Below are 22236 nucleotides of genomic sequence, written 5' to 3' on the forward strand. Positions count from 1 at the left end.
CCACAAAGCTTTAGCACTGCTTTCCACCTTAACTGCGAGTTCACGGTGCTGTCTGAGGTGAAGCTGGTTATCGTCCGCTGGGTGGGTCACTGAGGTAAATCCTTAATTAGTCACAGCTCACAAGCAAGATAACTATAGACGTTGTATATCTGTACATACTGACTTGTTTACATTGCCTCTGTGTCCCAACTCAACCGTCATTGACATTTAGGATAATACTAACAAAACACATTTATGAATGATTGGATGTAATTGCAATGACTCATTAGAATCAGTTGGGTTTTATCAGATATTTGTAAATCTATTGTTGTGTAGACTAGTTTCAACTATTAACTATTAAAAACTACTAACTCTGGTTGAAACGTTCAATGTTTAAGAATGCTTTAGCTGGTCAGGATGTCAGCTGTAGCATCCAAGGGGGCAAACAATATATTGAACTTAACTACAAATCCTTTGTAAATGTAGGTATTATTTATTTTTATTTACATGGAGAAATGTGTGTTTCAGAGTAATAGTCCACATGCAGTTTAGAATGGGAAGGAAATTATGTGACATTCTTTGTTTATAATGTTATTAGCATAATATTCTGAAATTGATATAATATTCTTTTATTTATGTCATATATAATTTAACTGTGTTTTATCAATTGTAAGGTCAGATATTTTGACCATATTGAACTCAAAGAAGGCCATATATTAGTGGCTAATGTTAGTTTTGTCAGTTAGCTCAGTTAGTAAGTTAGTAACTAGTTTGTGTTGTGCAGTGTATTTAAATTTAATGGTGTGTAACTCTCCATTTAGTACTTGTATGTTATAAGTTTGAACGTCAGCTATTACGTTAATTACAGTTAGGCTAATGATTGTGTTGCAATAGCCTAACCAATGTCATTTGGTCATTAAGTTATTGCCATAACACTTTCTAATTTTAAAAGATGTCACCGTTTTGCATCGTTATTAAACCGACTTTTGCTTAGGTCTCAAGTCAGATGCATGTAGATTCTAAGCAACCTCGTACTCTTCAACCTAAACAAGCCATATTAGAAAGCTAACTTTAGTTTTAGTTTAGTTTTTAGTTAGCTCTGTTAGTAACACAACAGTGACATCTCTTACACTTAAGCAAATGTTACACTAACCTTTACGTTAAAAGTAGTTGGTAGGTGCAACCCACTGATCTCCACTGAGTAAACACGTTACAACTAGACTAAATCATGTAGCTTAGTTACAACATCTAGTGCCACCGGTCGGGCTCCGGATCCATCATTAAAACTAAGTACATACCTTGTTAACGTCATCAACCTAATAATTAGAAATGTGGCAAAACAATAGGAATAACATTTGACTGTGTAGGATTTTGTGCCTCTTTCCCAAACGGAGCTGCTAAGTATTAGTGAGTCACTCTAACTCTCTAAGGTAAAATGTTACAATATGTTTCAGTGTGTGTATTGTATTGTATTGTATTGTATTGTATTGAGCTAGTGTTTAGTTTGTCTCATTCTAAGGTAACAAAAACACAGTGATTCTTATTTTCAGGTGATTATACACTAATATAAACATACCTCTGAATATTATATTCCATTTCTGACAATAGATCCTCCTACACGTTAAACACCCTAAACAAATGGATCATTAGAAGAAAGACTTGACTCACATTGCCGGGAATAATTCAGAACCAGTAAGTTCAGGACTTGCTGTTGGCAGTCAATGCAGTATTGATCAAGTCTACAGTAAATATGTAACCAATCATCAGAGCAGGACAGATCTGACTGTAGGGTCAGTCTTGCATTTTTCTGTTCTATCTAGTAAGAGCGTATTTAAGACAATAAAAGTTAATCATATACTATCCAGGTGATCCTTTGACTGAACTCATGGCACTTATTCATCAACATCACCAGTATGTCCAGACAATCACATGTCAACGTTCATCATAGGAGGGACTGATGCCATGTGTGCATCAAACAGAGATTATTGCCTCCTGTTAAGTTGACACACTTCTCACGACACTAATCCTTTTCCAGAATTTAAACACTTGCCTTGGAAAGAGACCAATCACAGCTTGAGGCACGAGTCAAACAGACCAATCAAGCTCTTTTGGGAAGAAACAAATCCCGCCTCAACCAAAGCCATATGACTTGGGTTCCTCTTTCTTGTCTCCAAAGCTGTTTACCGCTGTCTGCTCTGTGTCTGGACTCTGGTGTTGTTGTATGTGCTCTCACACAGACTGCTGCAATAGTGACGTGACTGATACAGTTGCACACTGCTTCCACTGGCACCAGGCCAGTATACCTGACCTCAGGCCATTCAGAGAGATAATGAAAGCAAACTGTAGGTCCTTTCTTCTTAAGTGTATGATTTATACCTGCAGTGCTGACAATCCACTGGGCTCTCCCCTACTCCTGTTTATTACTTGTCACTGTAGTCGTGCTGTGTCTTGCAGAGATAACCAAGCTGCAAAGTTTTATCGAGAGCCAAAACATTAAAACAGAGGGAGGGTGCAGTTATGTGTGAGGTTGAGCACAACTAATGTTAAGTACAAGAGTTGATCCAGTTGTTAATTTTGATGCATTCCATTGCAATTCTCCACTTGCAACAAGTGTCTGTGCGGGAGGAGTCCACAGTGTGTTTGCAGTCTCTCTGTTTCACATGACTCTTATATGAATCTAACCAAAATGATCTCTTTCATCCCTAGGAGCTCTGAATTTGGATACTGCGATACTAATTGGACATAGTAGTATCCAAATCTGAAGGACATTTTAACTGAATTTCTAATGAAATGAAATACAATTTGACAGATTGTTTCTACCAGTATTAGGAGTTGTTTCATCAAGACAAACAGTTGTTGGCTCTTATTCTCCAGTTTGGTGCCATTGAACTGTTGCAGAAGATGGTGCAACAAGATGATGTAATTAAAAGAGCATTAATGTTTCATGTATTCATGTTGAGAAACGTCTCCTCATCACTCCACACAGATCTGTTGTTTTCGTCTCTTCAGTGGAAGCTTGAGTCAAAAGACCAGTGTATAGGATGTCATGGCATCGAGAAGTAAAGTTGCTGATTGCAATAGCTGAATAAAGCTCAGAATCCCAAGCATAGGAGAAACTACGAGGGCTGTGAAACTCACGAAAAGAGCCACTGTTTAGTTTGTCCGTTCTGGGTTACTGTAGAAACATGGCAGTTCAACATGGCGGACTCTGTGGAAGTGGACCCACACTCTGTAGATATAGACAGCTCATTCTAAGGTATGTAAACACAATGATTCCTATAGTCAGACTTTTTTTTTGACTGTTTTCAGTATTCAGGTTTTTTTTTTAAGTAAAGAATTTATTCAAACAAATAGTTTAAAACACCAACTGAATAAATTTTCCAACTGAAAGCTGTACTGTTGAAATGCAACAAATTGTCCTTTTCTTTAGAGCTGGGACCCAATAAGTGGACAATCCCTGTAATCCCTGTGTATGTGTATGTGTATGTATATCCTAAATATCCTCACCTATAAAACTAAATCTAAGTTGAACTATGCCTGAATAAATCACATTTAGCAGACATAAAGACATAAATCGAGACATAAATCAAAGAAGCTTTATTATTTTTTATAATACATCAGTCAAATATCTTTTTGTCGCCCTTTAATGATTTAAGTCAGGTCGTTTCCAGGAGACGCCTGCCTTTGAAATAACTTTAGTTCCCATCTTTATGTGACATGTTTTAGCTGCAGTAGTGTGTGTTTCGAGCAGCAGCACACACACTTCTACAGCAGGTCACTGAGTTCTTTCTGTCACTGTTTGCAGCCTCTCACTTACATTGTCTACTGGCTCTGCCTGTGTGCAGCAAAGGGTCAACTCTAGTAAACACATATGATCCTGTTTATCTTTGTTCAGAAGAACTCGTAGGCACATGATCTAAAGAGGTTAATTTCCCTGTGATTCAATTATTACTCCAGCGGAGCGATCAATCAGTGGGTCAGTCGATACAGCTCAGTCAGTCTGAGGGCTCGGTGTTGTTGGCCTCTTAATTACACAAAGCCACTAACCCGAGGCTCATAAAGCAGCCTTTAAACACCTTTAATCATTGCATTAGGACTAACGGCTTACGTTATCACGTTTTATATCGTAAAACAATTCAATCAGGCATTCCAACAAATGTTTACTGTCATCATGTGATGAGGTGATAATTGACTGATTGCTTTAATAAGTACCTTACACCAGTGATTCCCCCACATCCCAGTCTGATAAACTCCTTCATCAACACCTACACTATTGTTCAAAATGTGTCTATTTGTTTCAAAAAGGATTTTATTGAATTCTTAATCATATAAAAGTTGACATAATAGTGGATGTTACAATATTTTCATACAACCGCATGGATGGCAAAAGCTGGACATTCCAACTATTTATCCATTACTTTTAGCCTTTTAGTTTCAATTATTTCTCAGTTATTTTCAGGTTATTATTTTAATTATTTATCCAATATTTCTAGCTAATAATTTCAATTATTTATATTAATTACTTTTAGCCAATTATTTTAACGATTTATCCATTACTTTCAGCTAATAATTTCACCTCCTCTGCTTGCAGGCTAACTAGTTTTTACCCACACTTCCAATAACACCTAAGGGCAGAAGAACCCCTGTTTTGGAATCACTGACGTAAACCCTGGAGGGTGCTCAGGGATCGAAACTACTGATGTAAAAATGTGTCAAACTTCATGCAGGGAGAGAAACCTGAGGCCACTGAGGGTTTCTGTGGATGAATTCCGCGCTGGCTGACGGTGATGAAGGCCGAGATAACTCTGACAATGTGTAAATGTGTCTGTCCTGAAGGACCTCTCTTGGTGCTGCTGACGATAAAGCGGGACAAAGTCTCCTTGTCATGTGTTTTACTGCGCGCGTGTGTGAGTGTGTGTGAGCGACTGAATAAGAGAATGAGACAGAGAGCAGGCCTGTTTGCAACGGGACAGTGCACACACATTGCCAGTTTAACTTACGTCACAGGCAAGTGGCTGTAAAAGCAGGAAAATGTGGATTACGTCATGTGGGTGCTGTCTATAACAGAGAGCCTGTTATCAGCACAGTACAGGTATGGATGTGCTCTCAATGCAAATACCACAGCCTCACAGCCCTCTGTTAACCTGTCTGCTGTCTGCAGTCTCCAGTGATTACTGATAGCAGCTTTACAACACAGCTCCGACTGATGTGTTTCTTTTTCTCTTCTGCAGCTGACTGATCAGAGGCCGCTTAACAAACAAAGAACTTTTAAACGGATAGGGTTGGGGTTTTACAGGAGCTGTAACCAGTTTAAAGTAAATACATCCATAGTTTCATTTGCAGGATAAAGTTAAAGGAAAGCTCCAGTATTTTGGGAAATGCAGGTCTTTGTTTACCAGAAACACTGGAAGTATTGAGGGAAACAGTTCAGTCTAAGTCTCTCCTACTGACAGAATGACAGCTTAAACCATTGCAAATAAAGTAATACCGGTATATACATCTAATAACAAATAACAGATGTAGAGACGAGGGAAAAAAGAAAAGAAAAAGAAAAAGAAATAAGAGCATACAACAGATTTCCAGCATCAGCATGTTTCAATGGCAACTTTTAAGCACTTTGAATGTTTGGCACTCACGCCTCTGATGCCTTTTGTAATGTTCAAGAGGCATAAGCTTAGATTGACCATTGTTTTATTGTAGATTGCAATCACTTAACAGTTGATTCTGTGGTGCTGCTACGGTGCCCAGATGTTGTTAGTCTAATGTAATGATGGATAATGCAATGTATTTTAAAAAGTGTCTGCGTTGGTGTGGGTGGTACAGGTAATGGCAAAAACGTTTAAAAAAAGATATTCTATTATAATAAGATGTGATATATGTAAGTATATGTGTGTATCCTAGGGCCCCCACAGATCTAGATCTTATATCAGATCATCTAGATTGTGTCATCTTTAATCTAGAATTATGCTTCTCTGGGCTGCACAAATGGTGCCAGCTGATTTCATACTTCTATGCTACATTGCTGTCATTTTTGTCTCTGTTTCAAACCTGCTTCTTGACAGGAATGGAATCAATTAATCTGCTTACTAGATGTGCAGGTCTGAGCAACATGTAGTTGAGATGTGGGAGGTGGGTTCTTTGCAGAAGCATTTAGCTTTAGTCAACCTCTTATTCAAATGTTTTAGAGTTGCTGGAAGTCAAAATGTAGTTCTTTAAGCTTGCATGAATACACATTAGGTAAATTAATGGTGTACATTTAGCAGCTATAAATTCATACAAATGAACTGAGAGTCGTATAATTGTTATTTTTCTATATTGGAGCTGTTGGAAGTTGTTTGTCTAGATGACCGCTAACTGAGCCTAACAGAGCTAAACTTAATTATGTACCTTCACATCTCTGGATGTATTCTATCCAGTCTGTACGCTTTGAACTGAGTGCTCAGCTGCTAAAATCCAATGACATGACACAGATCAAATGGAAGCATGTTCTAGTGAACTCCTCATTCTCCTTTTTGGTTGGTTTTAAACCTGGTCCTCCACAATCCTAGGATGGTAAACATGATATATCATTATCCCAGGTTTCCAAAAAGTTGGAGCAGATAAGCTGCAACCCAACTAAAGTTCCTATCGCATCATGAACCTGCTTATCACGTGTGCAGGTCAAAGGTGACAGTGCTGACACTACTGTCTGGTAGGAGTTAGGGCTGTTTTGGGTTTCTTTCCCTCTATCACATTGTAAAGCCTTTTGGAGCTTCTTGGTCATGTTGATAAAGACAACACAATGTTATCAGTAAGCCACACATATTGTGTAAAAGAGACGCGTGACGGCAGAGACAGTCAGTGTCGCTCATAAAATCAGCATTCAGAGATGGAGACAGATCTTTAAAGCAGACTGATAGAGTCCTGTTGCACAGAAATAGCCTCAGTGACAGTAAGTTAAAAGGAATGTGTGGTATGGGAGGAACTCGCTGGTATGTTGTATAAGCCCTGCATGGCAACTGTTTAGTAGTCCACAAACGCAGTCAACAGGTCATTCCTGGGAGACAGGTTGTAGGGTAAAGGCTAATGACACGCCCATTAAGATCAATTAGCAAATGAACACATAGCTAATTCCAGTTGCTGAGTTATTAAGACTCAACTATTTCAGCTATGAACGTCTCACATGGCTTTGACTGCTGGAATTTAAAGCCCCATTTATCCGTCCGTCATAAAAACTCAGACAGATCATCCACCGGGTGACAGATTTTGGTTTCACTATCATCTTTTGTCTAGCTAAGACAATGATTACATAATGAGCCCATGCTTACATCCCCAGTGAGAGGATTTTGAAAGTGTCATGTAGTCATATGACCAATTCATAGCAGTAAGGTTGAAAAATGATTCTTTCAATTAAATTCAAGTAAAACTCCTTAATTCACTATTCAGTGCTCCTGTGTGTAAAATGTTTATGTGATTATAGCATCTTTAACCTTATTCTGATGACATAAAGTTTTTCTCTTTAAAAGGAAATAGACCATCCCAGTGAATATTGGTGAATTCAGTGTGTTGCTTTTAGCCCATTTCTTCTTGCTGTTTATAGGTCTGATTTGTGTATCAGTATGCATTGCTGTCTTTTTTCATAGTTCCAGTAGGGGCAGCAAAGTCAGAATTTTCTAACTATCCAGCTTTAATAAGTACACAATGTGTCACATTTTGACAAAAAGAGAAGTTGAGGCTTTTATATACATGAGAAATTGCCAGTTATGGCAATTAAATCTTGTGTCAATATCAATGGCAAAACCTCAGTTTCGAGGCGGCAGGGTGGCTCAATGGTTAGCACTGTCACCTCACAGCAAGAAAAGTTGCGTGGCTAGAAAATACCTATAACTAGTGTTTTCTATATTATTAATAACTATCTTGAATTAAAGGAATACACATAAGCATTTATTTTCTATATAAATACTCAAAATGCATTCAATATTCAGTGCATAAGATGACCTGATGAATGTAAGTCTAATATTCACTGTGTCATAGAGAACTATGGGTAACTGCAAAGTCAGGTGATAACTCTGTGGGTTTCTCACTGTGAGTGACGCCTACATTTGCCCTATATTTAATATACAAACATGAATTAGAGCACCTTTAATGTCCCCATCTTGTTCATTTAGTGTTTATTTTTGTTGTTTTTCTGTTGTTGATCAAAATCTAATGGTCATATTTTACACATTTGATGTTTACCTCTACACTGATGACACAACATCACAAAGTTGGAAAATGACACAACCAATAATAAAACCAGGCCATGAGTCAAACAGTCATGTGTCAAGCAGCCTTTCAGTGGTAGCAGACTTACATCGATCCCTCAGTAAAACCCAGTGACGCCCCATGACGCCTGCCAGGACAAGAAAACACACTTGGTTAAAGTACGGAGACAAAGAGCAGCAGTGTGTTTATCGTGTTTCTCCTGCTAAAGTCAGGCCACGAGATGAGCTGGACACCCCGGCAGCTCATATGACCAGAGATGTGTGGCTTTAAAACAGAATGAAGTATTCATAACTGCTCTACCTCCTCACGTGGACCAAGCTACGCAGAGTGTGTGTGTGTGTGTGTGTGTGTGTGTGTGTGTGTGTGTGTGGGTGGGTGTCTGACCACAAACATGTTGCATTAACACGGTTTGAGATTGAAGCCTATTGGAAGACCTACCATCAAGCCTGCATATAGTTTAGTACTTATATACACTGTAAAGTCATTTTAACTAAAAACAATTGTTGAAACAGATTACATAAGAAAATTAATGTGACACAATGTAAATTTTGTTTCTTGGAAAACATTCTTGATTAAGTACTTTTTACTAGGTATTTTTTCTTCAGGGTATAAATAAAAAATACAAAATTCTCTGTCACTTACAGTTACTAACACCAATTCATTAAGAATGTTTTTGTAACTTACAAAATATAGTTAGTTTTACTTAAATTCTTTTGAGTTAAATTAACTTATCTGGTTTTACAGTGTGTGGAAGACCATCTCAGCAAAAACTAGAAGAGAATTCAATCATAATAATATTTAATATGGGTAGGCTATAATAAAATATATTTGCACTTTCTAATAGGGCATACTTAATAAATGCTTTGTAGTGGCTTTATTGACGGTTATTAAACTTACTAACTTTAATTCTTTATATGGAAGCAAAGAAAGGCCACAAGGATTTGAATCATATAAGCACGTGAGAACATACAGTAATTGTGAGATTGAACCACTTTAAAACCATATTTACCAAAACCATATATTTAAAAAGCTATTTTCAAGTTTCTCACATTCAGTTTGTCAATAAAACTTGCTTTAAAAGACATAGTAGAAATGATATCACTTTATCATATAAAAATACATATAAAGTGTATGCCAGTGGATCTCAACCATAGTGGTGTCATGGCCCCCAAAAACTGATACAAATCAGTCCACAGACCAGTATTTCATAACATGTGTCTGACACTGTGGGCCACCCCTCAAACACGGCATTTAAAAACTTGAAGTAATCTTTTAACCAAATCAAACACATTTAGGCTATTCCATGTGATCTCCTTTTAGTAGCTTATGTAATAACTAATAATTTCACTTCCATTCAGTGAGCTTCCCCTGAAACTGTTTGGAGGCCCCCCCCCCCGAGGAGGTCTGCCTCCCACTTTGAAAAGCGCTGGTCATAGTGTAGTTTAACAGGCTAACAGTGAACAGTGTCAAACCTAAGAACAGAATGGTCGTTCTTATACATTCTCGCAATGGGCTTACTACTAGTCAATGAAATAACAGTGATATTTAAATATTCCCCACTTTTCTGGGGACCCCCTGAAATCCCCTCAAGGACCCCTGGGGATTCCTGGGCCCCAGGTTGAGAGCCAATGGTGTAGGCTATAGAAATGTAATGCATTTGTGCTTCTGTGCACATAATGTATTGCTAATAATGCAGTAAGAACATATAACCAGACAAATAAACATCAAAATACTGTAAAAGATGGAAAAATATTGGAGAACACATGCACCACAAAATACAGCAAACTCCTCACCCCACCACACTTTTCCTTCCCACCTGTATCTCCTGACTCCAGAGCCACATCCTCCTCCACTCTGGACACCTAATCCCCATAAGCCTTTATAATGCCCCACACACAGAGGGAGAGAGAGAGAGAGAGAGAGAGAGAGAGAGAGAGAGAGAGAGAGAGAGAGAGAGAGGGAGAGAGGGGAAGTGGAGAGAGGAAAGTCTGAGCTTAATGACCTTGCAAGCCGATTACAGGCCGAACCACGTTCCACAAACAGCACTGTGAGGCCTTGGACTCGGCCTGCGCAGTCAAATTGCCTACAGTCAAACAGGAAAGGGAACTCATGAATCCAGACGCAGTGACTGGTTCAGGATGGCAGCAGTGATTCATGATGGCACTAATGATAACAATGAACCTCTGCACTTCTTAGTGCCTGTTAGAAAACGCTGATTTCAATACTGGTTTGTGAAAGTGCAGAGTTGCAGCTGCCACTAGAGGGCGGCACAGGCATTCTGTAATTACACAACTGCCCCGGCTAGAGAAAGTGTGTTACTTGGCCAGTGCTCCCTGGTGGGCTAATAGAGCGTTGACCTGACCTAAAGACAGAACGAGAGATCCACAGACGGGGATTAAGAGGCAGCTTGATGCCTCTGATCGGAGGATTAACAAACTAGGTTTCAAAAGGTTCCCCTCTAGTATCTTTGAGTCTCTAAATCTCACTGTTGTTTTTCTCACGCCTGCCACCTCTGACTAATCACAATGCAGGAGGCCACACATCGACTCCAGTCAGGCTTAGTGTGCAATATCAGCTTACATTGCAGTTGTAGCTGTTGTGTAATTCTACAGATTTTCCTCTACTTGAACATGGTGTAACGATTGATGTTTTTGTGTGGAGTTTTGTGTGGGAGTCAGAAATCGGCCCTTGCGTAACTGCTAACACACTTGTGCTGTTTGTGAAGCAGCGACATACGTTGTATGTGGTTGATCCTGTTGTGTCAGAAACCCACCGCTCTGACCACTCGCTCGAGATTTTTTGCAAATGAGCGCACGCCTGGCAGCACGAGGTTATGGCAATGCTACCCTCAGCTGTTTGCTGCTGAAGCCCTCGTATCGACGCACTTCACGTCACCTTTTCGTTTTAAGCTTGAGATGGCTTCATCAAGGCTTGTACAAGTGTTTTTTTCTCAACCAATAAGCAGCTGAAAACCTCTTGATTTTGATCTTTTCATCAGAGAATTCTAAGAAGGCGGGACTTTTAGTTTCACATGCATGGCCCCTCCTGTCCTAGTTAGACAGGAAGTCTAGTCATTGTTCTAACATGAGAGAGGCTATCTGGCCACCTACAGCACCTTAAAAACCATTTCCTATCCATCTCCCACATGCAATGTCAATCATAGTCTTGTTTGTTATATGCTTGTATCTTTAACACTTTTGAGTAGTTACATATGGATATTCTTATACTTTTCTATATGACATCAGAATCACAATCAGAATCAGAAATACTTGTCTCAGGGGGAAATTACTTAAACATATGCATATTGTTTTGTCATATTGTAAATATTTTAATTTAAATTTTTAGTGTTGTGTGTATGGCCATAATTTTATCACACACACATTTTGAGGAACTTTATATTAAGGAACTAAAACCAGTCTGGTTTTAAGCTTGATTACAACACATTGCTCTGATTTTGAAATGTTCCCAACCAAAGCAGAGCATGTAACAATTAGAATTTTTGAACATATAAATATATTCTTCCTTACCATATTCTTATTACTCATGATTTCACATGCAGTCACACAATACACACACACCAGCCATGCACAGGTAAATAAATTCATTTATTCAGTTGTTAGAGAAACAAGTCACTATACAGGGATTTTGCCGTTGTTGCCGCCGTTGGGCCCCGTCCCAGGGTGCGGTCGCGCTGCTCACTTCTTGGTAGGGCGGTTGTGGCAGGCGCAGGTGAGAGCAGCGACCAACACCACGAATTCGCTGAAGTCAACCTCTGAGTCGCCATTAAAATCCAGACCCTTCAGCAGCTTCTCCACCTCACCTGGGTTCTTCGCTGCCTGCACAGAACAAACAAAAGAACATTAATACTGTTACAATACTACATTATACTACTGTATGCATTTCTTGCATGTAGAAATGTCAATAACTTAATGTTGGGGCATTACACAATGATGGGAGAGACTCTTTAAACTTTAAGCAAAAGTAAAAAGAATGCAAAATCCAACAAAAACATCCAATGCACAACAGCAAACATTATCATTATCTTTAAAGTTGTGGAGACTGCTTGCAAAAATCTGTCATGGTTTTTTGTTTTTAGTGATCAGTGATCATCATTATGTTTCAAAACCTTCCACCCTCCTCAGCACAGTTATCCTGGACTCCCCAGCGGCGTACGGTACCTTGAGCAGTCCAGGCAGCTCCGTCTCCAGCAGCGTCTTGGCCTCGGCTTTGCTTAGGGTGTCCTTGTTGCTGTCGCCAGCAGCATACTTATCAAAGGTCTTCATCAGGATGGCCATGGCTGTCTCTAGCTGGGTCATGGTTGCTGCTTAAGAGGTGGTTACTACGGTAAAGAGGAAAATTAACAGTGGTTGACAGAGCTGTCGATGTGTCGGGAGTGGAGGTCGGAGAGAGACAACTCTTTTTATACCTGGTAGGTAGGTTAAAGAAATGGTGTGTTTGATATAGGTGGTGGCTCCAACTGTGTCAACACAATCTCAATGCTACAACGCCCAGTGTACATATTACCTCATAGACAGGGAGCTTTAGTCCTTTACCTGTTGATTTAAGGGGAGTATATTTCATCAACTAAACCACAAAGGCAATAAATTCTGTGATTTGTTTAGTTTGGCACAAAGTCAATCTTAATGAAGGTGCTATGCGAGCTTTGGGTACTATCAGATGATACACACACATATACAGTACACATCTAAACCCAGTGTCACTGCATCTGCTGTGGTTGGGGGTTGTCTGTGCTGCAGCATAAAGGTAGATATGAACCACAAGAGGAAAGTTTGAACAACAAATATACACCAGTGTGCATGCTTGCTCAGATGTTTCTGTTTCTTCTGGTCCCCTGGCCTGGCCTGGTTTCCTGGAAACAACATCAGTTTATGTAAGATATTCTGTGTAAAAGCATTTCTCTGGTCATAAAACCAGCAACTCAGTTGGAGCGCTGCTCTGGCTGCTACAGATTACATCACACACACAATGAGAAAGAAATATTACTAAAAAGGCCCCACATTTTGGTGTTGCAATATTTTACTGCAGGATGCGTTTAAAGTCCCCCTCCACTAAAACATATCTTGGTTAAATAATATGTAATGTTTAATATCAGCCTATATAAACAATGGGCTTAAACAAGCCGATGGCCATCAAAGCAAAAGCAATGTCTGCAAGCGAATGAAACTGTGTGAAAGTATGCTAAAGGTTTATTCACACGGTGTGGTGGTTAACACATTTTGCAGGTAAGGGGTAGGATACTGTAAGTTTTGTTTGTACCCATGAATGAAGGAGTGTCTCTCTCTCTTTCACCCTTTAACAGTCTAACAGTCAGTCTGGCTGAGTCACTGGGTCAAAGTGTCTCTGTCTCTCACTGAGTTTTTGAGGCAATCAGTAGGCCCTCATCCAGTATTTATGTCCCTGTTAGTCACTATTTTCACATTTGTAATAAATTATGTTGAAGACATGTGACACCAAAATCAGGTCATAGTACCACACAGTAGATAAAAACAGCTCATTCTAAGGTAATGGAAGCACAACGACTCCCATATTCGAGGGTTTTATACACTAATAAAAACATACCTTAGAATATTATGTATTCCTTTTCTGCCAATAGATCCTCCTAAATGATTAATGTGTATTGAGTGCTTGGTCATAATCTATATTTTTTATAGTTACTTCCTACAAGCAGGGCCGTCCATAACGGGCGAACCAGGGAAAAACTTAACTTTATTATTTCTTTAGTAAAACAAAGCCTGTTTCAAAATGAAATCTGTTTTTATTTGTATGCAGCGTCAAAATGTCCAAAATGAACTGCTGCTGGCCAGCAACATGACCTAGGACATAAATACTAGCTAATGCTGGAGTGATTTCCTTGCTATGCCAAGACTTGTTCATAAGACTAGTATTGGTAACTCATTCATTTGAGTCTAATTCTAACGGGGTTTTACCAAAGTGATCTCTGAAAACTTTAGAAAATGAACACAACAGAGCACATGTGTTGAGAGATGCGTAATATGAAGATAAGGATAGTAAAATATGGCATCAAGCAAATTGTATTAACGGTAAGAGTCGCTTGTTGATGCAGATTCATGTGGCTTGTGTAATGAAGATGTACACAATAAGGCCAGCAACAAACTACCCCAACTGTCACAGGCACTGTTTCCATTTCCTGTCATTGACCTCTTATGCAGGAACCCTGTAACACCACAGTTTCCACCCAGCGTCCTTATCATGACTTGAAGTCATTGTGAAACCTGCATATTTGCTGTATGATCAGTGGCACTCATTGATGTAGACCCCTGACTAGCTGGTAGCATGATCAAGTCAAAAAGAAAAGCATGTAATTTAAATAAAACTGTCGATAAATGCACACACACACACACCATAACATCATTGAAATGAATTAAGACCACAAAGATGGATGAGACTTAGTTTATATAAAAAATAAAAAATATTTACACTCATATAAAATCATTTACATAATTCAGGCAAAGGTATAATGGACGCATAAGATATACATGCTGCAAAGTAGGGAAGGAAAATCCTGGAGGATGAGGATCTTCACTCTTTTGTCTGCACACGTTCAAAGTAATCGAAGGATTCATACACTGGTACCTGACACTGAAAGAGACAGAGAAATAAAACAATTACACGTTACGCTGTATAGGTAGTACATCAAAAAGTGTCAAATAAGGGTAACATTAAAAAGCCTGCTTTTGTGGTGTGCAAAGGTCGACAGAAGACATTTGCTAATGTCTGTGATATAAATTTGAGTAGGCGTGAGCAATAGGCGCTATTAGTCACAAACAGGATGTCAGTTATATTTCATAACAATGTCTCAAAACTGGAATTTACTGCGTTAAGTACAGAGTTAAACCAGATGTTATAATTCAAACTGACAATAAACCTCTGCACTGTGGTCCAGTACGACAAGCTGCGTATTAAATCATATCCTGATTAAATATTTTAATTGTTTCTGACAATGTATCAAGCATGTAGATTGCGGTGTTTTTTTACAGGATTGTATTGCCCCTCCATGTATGTCAATGAGGTGGAAAGAAATATACATACAATATAATTTAGTCTAATACAACAATTCTACAAAGTACAATCTCATAAAGTACTATAGCAGTGAGCAGGGCAGGAATATCACAGAGGTGACGGCCATGGCCACCGTGCCCCCTCAGTTTGGCCTTATGCTCCGCAAAAAATTATATGTTCTGAGGCCAGAGTTTTCTCTCTCTCTTCCTCTTTCCTGTCCATATGGTTTTTAGACACCAGTGTCTTTTGTTGACATTCTGATTGGGGAACAAGTGAAATGCTGCGAACACAACCGGTTGGGTTTGATTTTGAGCCTGGTGAACTGCTGGAAAACCAGCCTATTTATGATGTCTAGTACCGGTTAGCCAGGAGACTTAATCAGACCTGATGTGCCGATGCCACAAAGCTCTGTGACTGAGTGAACTTCTGAAAAGAGGCTGACTGAAGTAAGAACATCTGATAAATTAGTGAACAAATAAGGCTGGAAACTCACATTGCTTTTATATCGCTACAACGTTGACTTATCGCATTGGTGAGTGGGAGTGGAACTGTGGTTTAGTATAGCTTGCTTTATAACATTTGGTTCTGTTGCGTCTTTAAAGAGTAGGTCTATGAATGCATGTTCACACAATTCACCACGTTACCCAACCTGTCTCACACTACAACTCACACAGATTATATATCATAGAAAGCAAGTCTGGGAAGAGTTTAGAAAATTTGAACAGGTTGTTTAAAAACTATCTAAGACTGAATTTAGGAAAGGATGTAATGTTGACTAAAAGGGCAATGAACGCACATCAGGTCACAGTGTGGCTAAGACTGTTGTATGTGAGTGTATTCTCCCCCTTAAGCTCATTTCGATTCCTTTTTCACCACACTCAACAAAAGGGAACAAAAACCTTGCCAGTCTAATAACGCCACATATTTATTTGAAAATGCTGACTTTTTTTGTTTGCTAGTGTCTTTGTAGATTTGTGTCTTTGTAGATTTGACTCACCCACTGAGAAGAGCCTCTGGAGGAAGTGGTGCTGTGTTTGTCCATTTCTGCCACCTCAGAGTCAGTATGGGGAACCTCGTAGATCACCCTGGCTGCTTGGGCTGTGGGACACACACACACACACACACACACACACACACACATATACATAGCCAAATGATTAATAGAATTGGATTTTTGCACAAAATGCTACTACAAAAATACATAGAGGCACCACACTTGAGATTCATTTTCACTTAACTGTGTATTACAGTAACTACAGCTTGTCTCTACCACTGTTTACTTCTGTTACAAGTATTATTACTGCCATTACTGAACCTACAAGGCTAATACCACTAATATACCATGGGGGCCTGGAGCCTTCAGGAGGTCTCATTCATGGCTCATTGCACTGCTAACAGACAATGACAAGTGGTGCCCTGTGGAAACTATTGCTCTCATCTCTAAAAACATTATTCCCACCCTCAGCAGCGCAAAGTTTGCTCAAATAATACACATCCCCTAGAGCTAACCCCATTGCTATGAACAATTCCTCATCATTTTCAGAAGACATCATCCATGGTGTGCCACAGGGTTCAATTCTTGGTCGCGTACATTTCTCACTGAAATGATACCTTGTCATAGTTTGTGGTAAAACCTTGTGAACTCCAAGAACTGCCTCGGTAAACACACTTGTAGAATTCCAGTTGTCAAAGTAATTTAAGGTTACGTGAAGCATAAATCTACATAAAAGTGCAGGTTGCCCCAACAACAATTCATGTTACATAATAGTTTGACAGTTGAACAAAATATCTGATGGCTAATCATTTTATGATGGTCTTGCTGACAAGAATTAAATTAGATGGATTAGCTAACTCCAACTGAGTGGTACAGCCAGCCCGTAACCCTGGGTAAATGCTCAACTTTGAGATGACTCAGTCTGTACAGAAATGACAGATTTGCTGGATGTGAGTCAAAGAGTAGCGCTGTAGACAATCAGAAACCTGGAAAATATCAGAATGATATATGCGGGGCAATATAAAACCAGATTTCTAGACTAAAAATCGGAAAGACTCATTTTGGTCCTCCAAACTCTACAGTGATCAGATATTCATCCACCTAACATTAAGTGAGTGAAGTTTGTGTTTTGAATTTTGAAGAGGAAATAAACAAGGTTGTGATGTTGTCTTTGTTCAGTTAAGAAGTATTTTTTTCTATAAATGGTTATTAGTGTAATTTTTTCATGCCCTTTGGTTTTCTACCGTCAAATGACTCTATTCTAACTTTTCTAACAGAATTCTACTACGATTTTAACCAGGTCTGAATGGAAAGACCATTTCTCTCTCTCTTTCTCTCTCCATATTCTGCTTACCTACGTTGTCTTTAAACCTGTTCTAATCAATATCTTTATGTTAACAATTGGTCAGATGAAGACACACTGTGAAAGGGGTCACTTGTAGTAACAAATGCAAAGAGACCCCTCGGCAGAGAACATTTTAGTGTTTTTTAACTCATTGTTTTGCTTTGAAACCCACAGCTTCCCAGTTCACTCTTATTGCTCTCATTAACATTGTTTCCAGACACAGGAGGCAGCAGTTTCAATGATAAACCCACTGTATAATACCTGTCCAGTACCAAATGGCAGACAGCATAAAGTTAGTGACTAGTGGTGTTGGGCATTAACTTAATTATTAGTAGGGCTGGGCAAGTTAACGCCTTAACACATTCATTAATTAACGCTGACAATTATTTGATTACTTTATTACGTTTTTTTTATTATTATTAGTATTGTATAAGTCCGTTGCTCACTGGCTCTGAATACAACATCCATACAAAGCATGGGTCACAGGAGGGGAGTGGAGGGAGGCTTCGGCAGACTACGTTGGACGCAGTGTGTGGGAGAAGTATAGATAAACAAAAGCAAGACAAGCTAACAAATGCCATAGTGGATAGCTACAAACTGCAGGACGATTAGTATTGTGGAAGATAGGATCGCAACGAATGACAGCACTATGAGTCTCCCTCAAGAGGCACCATCACAAGAAGAATGCACGAGTTGTATGAAAAGGAGAGGACTACAAAAGTGACGTCCTTACAACGTTCACCAACTGTTGCTCTCACTGGAGACTACTGGACATCACTGGGTAACCATAGTTACCTCAGAGTTACAGTGCATTATATTGATGGACAGTGGGAGCTGCATTCACATGCTCTGACTGTAATGAAAACAGAAGAGAGACATATTGCTTGCCCAGCAGTGGAACATTTCAAATAAAGTCAGCACACTGAGTACAGATAGTGCAAGACATTTTTTAACTGTTACTGTGTAAAGGGAATACTGCTGTTAAAAAGCACCTCTTTGGTTAAAGTGTAAAGTTGTGTATAAGTGAAAACCAAATGTTATTGCACTTTTGTTCATATAGCAGTACGACTAACGACTTCTGCGATTAATCGCGATTAAAAATTTTAATCATTGCCTAGCACCAATTATTAGTAATAATAATACAGTAATAATATTACCTTTCCAAGTAATTAGTGGTGTAAGTAATTGCTAATACATTTCTTACTCGTCCAAAAAATTATTAGTTACAATATTACTTTTGTTGTCAGCCTCTGCTGATTTAAAATGCAACAATCCAATCACATCCTTGGATTTATTTTTGTATCATGGAGGAAACTAGTTTGAAAGATGGAAACTCTTACAGCTGCTGGAAATATTAATTACTTTGATTTTAACAAACGAAACTGAATTTTAATCGTCGTAAGTCAGAATTTGGGGGTGAAAGGATACAATTACCAATTTTGTGTGAGTCTTCAGTAGCAGAAAAGTAATGCAACTAGTAGTGTAAGGAACTACTGTTGGCAGGGAGTAATAAGTAAAGTAATTATATTTATTTTTTCAAAGAGTAATAAGTTATATATAAATAACTTTTTAGTAACTAGCCAAACACTGATGACTAGTAGTGAACATAACAGAGCATTTAGCTACCAAAGAGCCAGATATTGTCCTCAGAAGTAGAGACCAAAACAGTGGTAAAAGGAGATTGAACACTGGCCATGCATGCACATTAGATTGCCAGTAACATGACTCTAAACTCTAAAAACTCTAATGTTACTCCGTGTCTGATGGATGATGGATGATGGATTTGTGTTTTTGCGCAACCAAAAAATAAATTAATGCATTTATTTTAAGATCCTATTGGTCCCCCTTTAAGCACAGTAAGGTTTATTATTGTTCAGTTCAAACTTAACCCCTTTAATTGCTGCTCTATAGAGATATTGGTTTGCTATACTGTGTCGCTAAATTTGTAATTGCTTAAAACACACTGTTGCTTATAATTTCATCTTGTATTAATTTTGTTATCAAAAGTTTCTCTTCCTTTAAGTCTTTATAACTCTTTTTGCACAATAATGACTAGTTTTTGCTTTTGGCTTTTTTTCTGTTTCACACTATGAGCTGAAGCTTGCAACCTTCCAATAATATTTATCTAAACTCGTGGGTAAATCTAAGACTGTGCCAACCCTTTTGCTGTTCTTGAATAAATAATGTGATGAGGGTATGGTCAACGGAATTAAGGTTTAGTCTACCCAAAGTACAAAAAATATCTATTGTCTCACTTACAAGCTGCTTTTGCCTTTGTGGAAGGAAACAGCTGAAGAGAGACAGAAAAGGGAGGCAAGAGAAGGGGCGAAATGAAAAGCCTGGGCCAGAACTGGACTCAGCCTTGGTACCTGTGCACGTTCTACTAGGTGAGCTACTGAGGCCCCTATCTCTGACATTTCTGCAACCCCTATAAATTTGAAGTGATTGGAATTGTGTTTGTGTCATTTCAGAGCGCTGAAAATCGCATCAATATATCAAATTAATTACATTTAAGAAATCAACAGCGACATCTCTTTCAAGTAGCAGTGTCCTAGATACTCTGAATAATATACAGACCACACTATGAACATTTTCTGACTCGTATAGAAATAGTCCATATCATAACTTTTAACAGCATGTTCTGTGGATTATCCTGACGAACAGAAATACTGTGTGTGGAAAGAGATTTTTTTAATGTAATTTTTCAATGCTGTATAAACCAAAAAACAGAACCGTATACAGAAACTATGTGCATTTCTAGATACCACTAGAGTTAAGTAAGAACAGATATTTTTGTAATTTGGGTGAATCAACAATTTGATCTAGGACAATGCATCAATTGAGTTGATGCTTGAATGATATGATATTTCTACATTTTTCCTTGTACCTTGTCTCCTTCGCAGAGAGCAGAAACAGACGAGAGCAATGAGGAGCAATGGAACCATTGCGGCCACGGAGATTATCAGGGGAAGCGGTGGAGAATTGCTGGACTCTGAATTGTCTTCTGAGATAAAATGAAATGCAAATTTTACAATGATAATAACAGGATAAAAAATTTTTAACATAAAATGTGATTTGTGTGTAACAAATTTTCAAGAAGATTTAAGATTTCAAGAAGCACTTTTTTAAAATCTTGCAGACATCATATCATATTACACATCAACGTCTTGGATTGCCTTTAAACATTTTATGCATCATTGTTAAGCTACTGGTGGTGTGTCACCTACCTTCTGCTGCGTCCGTTGTGTTCTCTCTGGCCTCTCTGGCCGTAACTGTGATGACAGTACCATTTCCTTCAAACTCAACTAATAATGGAATCTCCACAGACGCTTTGCAGGTGTATCTCCCTGAATCTTCTCTTGAGATATTCGTAAAGGTCAAGTTTAAGCAGTCAGATGTGTTCATTCGCAGAGATCCTTGGGATTGATTTGTCAGGCCGAAAATATCTTTTTTTACACTTGTTTGATTTTTCAGCCAGTCAACTCTCATTCTTTCAGGCTTCCCTGTCCAGGTCCAGCAGCAGCTGACGTTTACTGTCTCTCCCTGCATTGCAGAGACAGCAGGAGTCTGGGTCACAACAAGTGTGCCTGATGAAACACCTGTGAAGAGACAGAGACACATGATTTGGTAGTTTATCACAAGACTGTACATATTGCATCACTTAAGAAGCGAGTAGTAGAGTTTTTGGCACTTGAGCTTCAAGAACATCAGAGGATATGCATTATATAGAATCAGATCAACCTAACAAAGTGATAGTGCCGCACCAACAATAAAGAAATATTTTGGTCAATTTCCATCTCTCCTCACACATATTTACCAGCTCAAAAGATTTAAACTGTTGAAACATGTTTGTTCAAATCATCAGATATTTCAAATGCTAATGCTAGCATATACTCAGCTATGCCACAGAGAAAGGTTAAGTGTTTGTACTTACTCCAGGATGAGAGTGCACAGAGAGAGGCGAGTAACAGACTGCTGAGCAGAAGCTTCATCTTTCCACACTGACACGACACTGACTACACTCATCTCTATACAGCTGCTCTAAGTCCTTCCCACCGCACACGCACACACACACACACACACACACACACACACACACACACACACACACAGCACACAGGGCACCATCTTTTCTTCAGTGTTCCTCTGTATTTTTGGCAGAGACGTGTGAACAACCACAGCTTCTGCTCCTTCCTCCCTCAGATAAAGGGCCCCTATAGTTCCTACACAATAGAAGATGTACGTGAGATTCATTTTCTGTTCTCATGGAGAAGACAGACATAGTGAAAATATATACTAGACCATAATTGGTCCAACATTTTAAAACCTGAACCCAATCCCTATTTACCAGATATATTTTAGTTTCTGGTAGTTAATTAGCAGTATTGGAGCATCCAACTTGTAGCTGTAACTTGTTTTAATACACTGTATTCTATAGTTTTACTTTGGTTAAAGGTGCTGTATGTCTCACATTATTCTGATGTATGAGTTTGTTGTTTGCATGTATTGCTGTCTGTGAGAGTGTATTTTTTAGCACTACCACTAGGAGTCCCCAAAGTGTGAACAAAGTCTTAATATATATTGACAAACATTGGAAATCGAATGAGTCTGAGATGAATTACCTAATTATGAT

General features: G+C 38.7%; 2 protein-coding genes across 3 annotated transcripts; both read right to left on the minus strand.

Annotated features, from left to right (window-relative positions):
• Positions 1-11809: 11809 nt before the first annotated feature.
• On the minus strand, positions 11810-12638 carry LOC127349521 (protein S100-P-like). The gene is made up of 2 exons (XM_051375335.1): positions 12402-12638; positions 11810-12059 (listed from the first exon to the last, which is right to left on the minus strand). Exons 1-2 carry the CDS (start codon positions 12537-12539, stop codon positions 11919-11921), a joined length of 279 nt encoding a protein of 92 aa, XP_051231295.1. The 5' UTR covers positions 12540-12638; the 3' UTR covers positions 11810-11918.
• Positions 12639-14641: 2003 nt separating this feature from the next.
• On the minus strand, positions 14642-21673 carry LOC127349514 (transmembrane and immunoglobulin domain-containing protein 2). 2 transcript variants are annotated; one of them, XM_051375327.1, is made up of 5 exons: positions 21538-21673; positions 20831-21202; positions 20491-20604; positions 16262-16362; positions 14642-14844 (listed from the first exon to the last, which is right to left on the minus strand). In XM_051375327.1, exons 1-5 carry the CDS (start codon positions 21593-21595, stop codon positions 14785-14787), a joined length of 705 nt encoding a protein of 234 aa, XP_051231287.1. In that variant the 5' UTR covers positions 21596-21673; the 3' UTR covers positions 14642-14784. The 2 variants fall into 2 exon arrangements, with proteins under 2 accessions (XP_051231287.1, XP_051231286.1); XM_051375326.1 differs by having other exon boundaries at positions 20491-20607.
• Between the last annotated feature and the right edge of the window lie 563 nt (positions 21674-22236).

Source organism: Dicentrarchus labrax, unplaced genomic scaffold, assembly GCF_905237075.1.
Source record: "Dicentrarchus labrax unplaced genomic scaffold, dlabrax2021, whole genome shotgun sequence".
NCBI lineage: Eukaryota > Metazoa > Chordata > Actinopteri > Moronidae > Dicentrarchus > Dicentrarchus labrax.

What these genes read in the sequence shown, in the direction of transcription:
- LOC127349521 (XM_051375335.1), bottom strand. Translation starts at nt 12,539, where the DNA reads ATGACCCAGCTAGAGACAGCCATGGCCATCCTGATGAAGACCTTTGAT. An exon ending in AGCTGCCTGGACTGCTCAAG is followed by an intron (nt 12,060 to 12,401) that starts GTACCGTACGCC and finishes TGTTCTGTGCAG; the next exon opens with GCAGCGAAGAACCCAGGTGA.
- LOC127349514 (XM_051375326.1), bottom strand. Translation starts at nt 21,595, where the DNA reads ATGAAGCTTCTGCTCAGCAGTCTGTTACTCGCCTCTCTCTGTGCACTC. An exon ending in CTGTGCACTCTCATCCTGGA is followed by an intron (nt 21,203 to 21,537) that starts GTAAGTACAAAC and finishes GTCTCTTCACAG; the next exon opens with GTGTTTCATCAGGCACACTT. An exon ending in CTCTCTGCGAAGGAGACAAG is followed by an intron (nt 16,363 to 20,490) that starts GTACAAGGAAAA and finishes TGTGTCCCACAG; the next exon opens with CCCAAGCAGCCAGGGTGATC.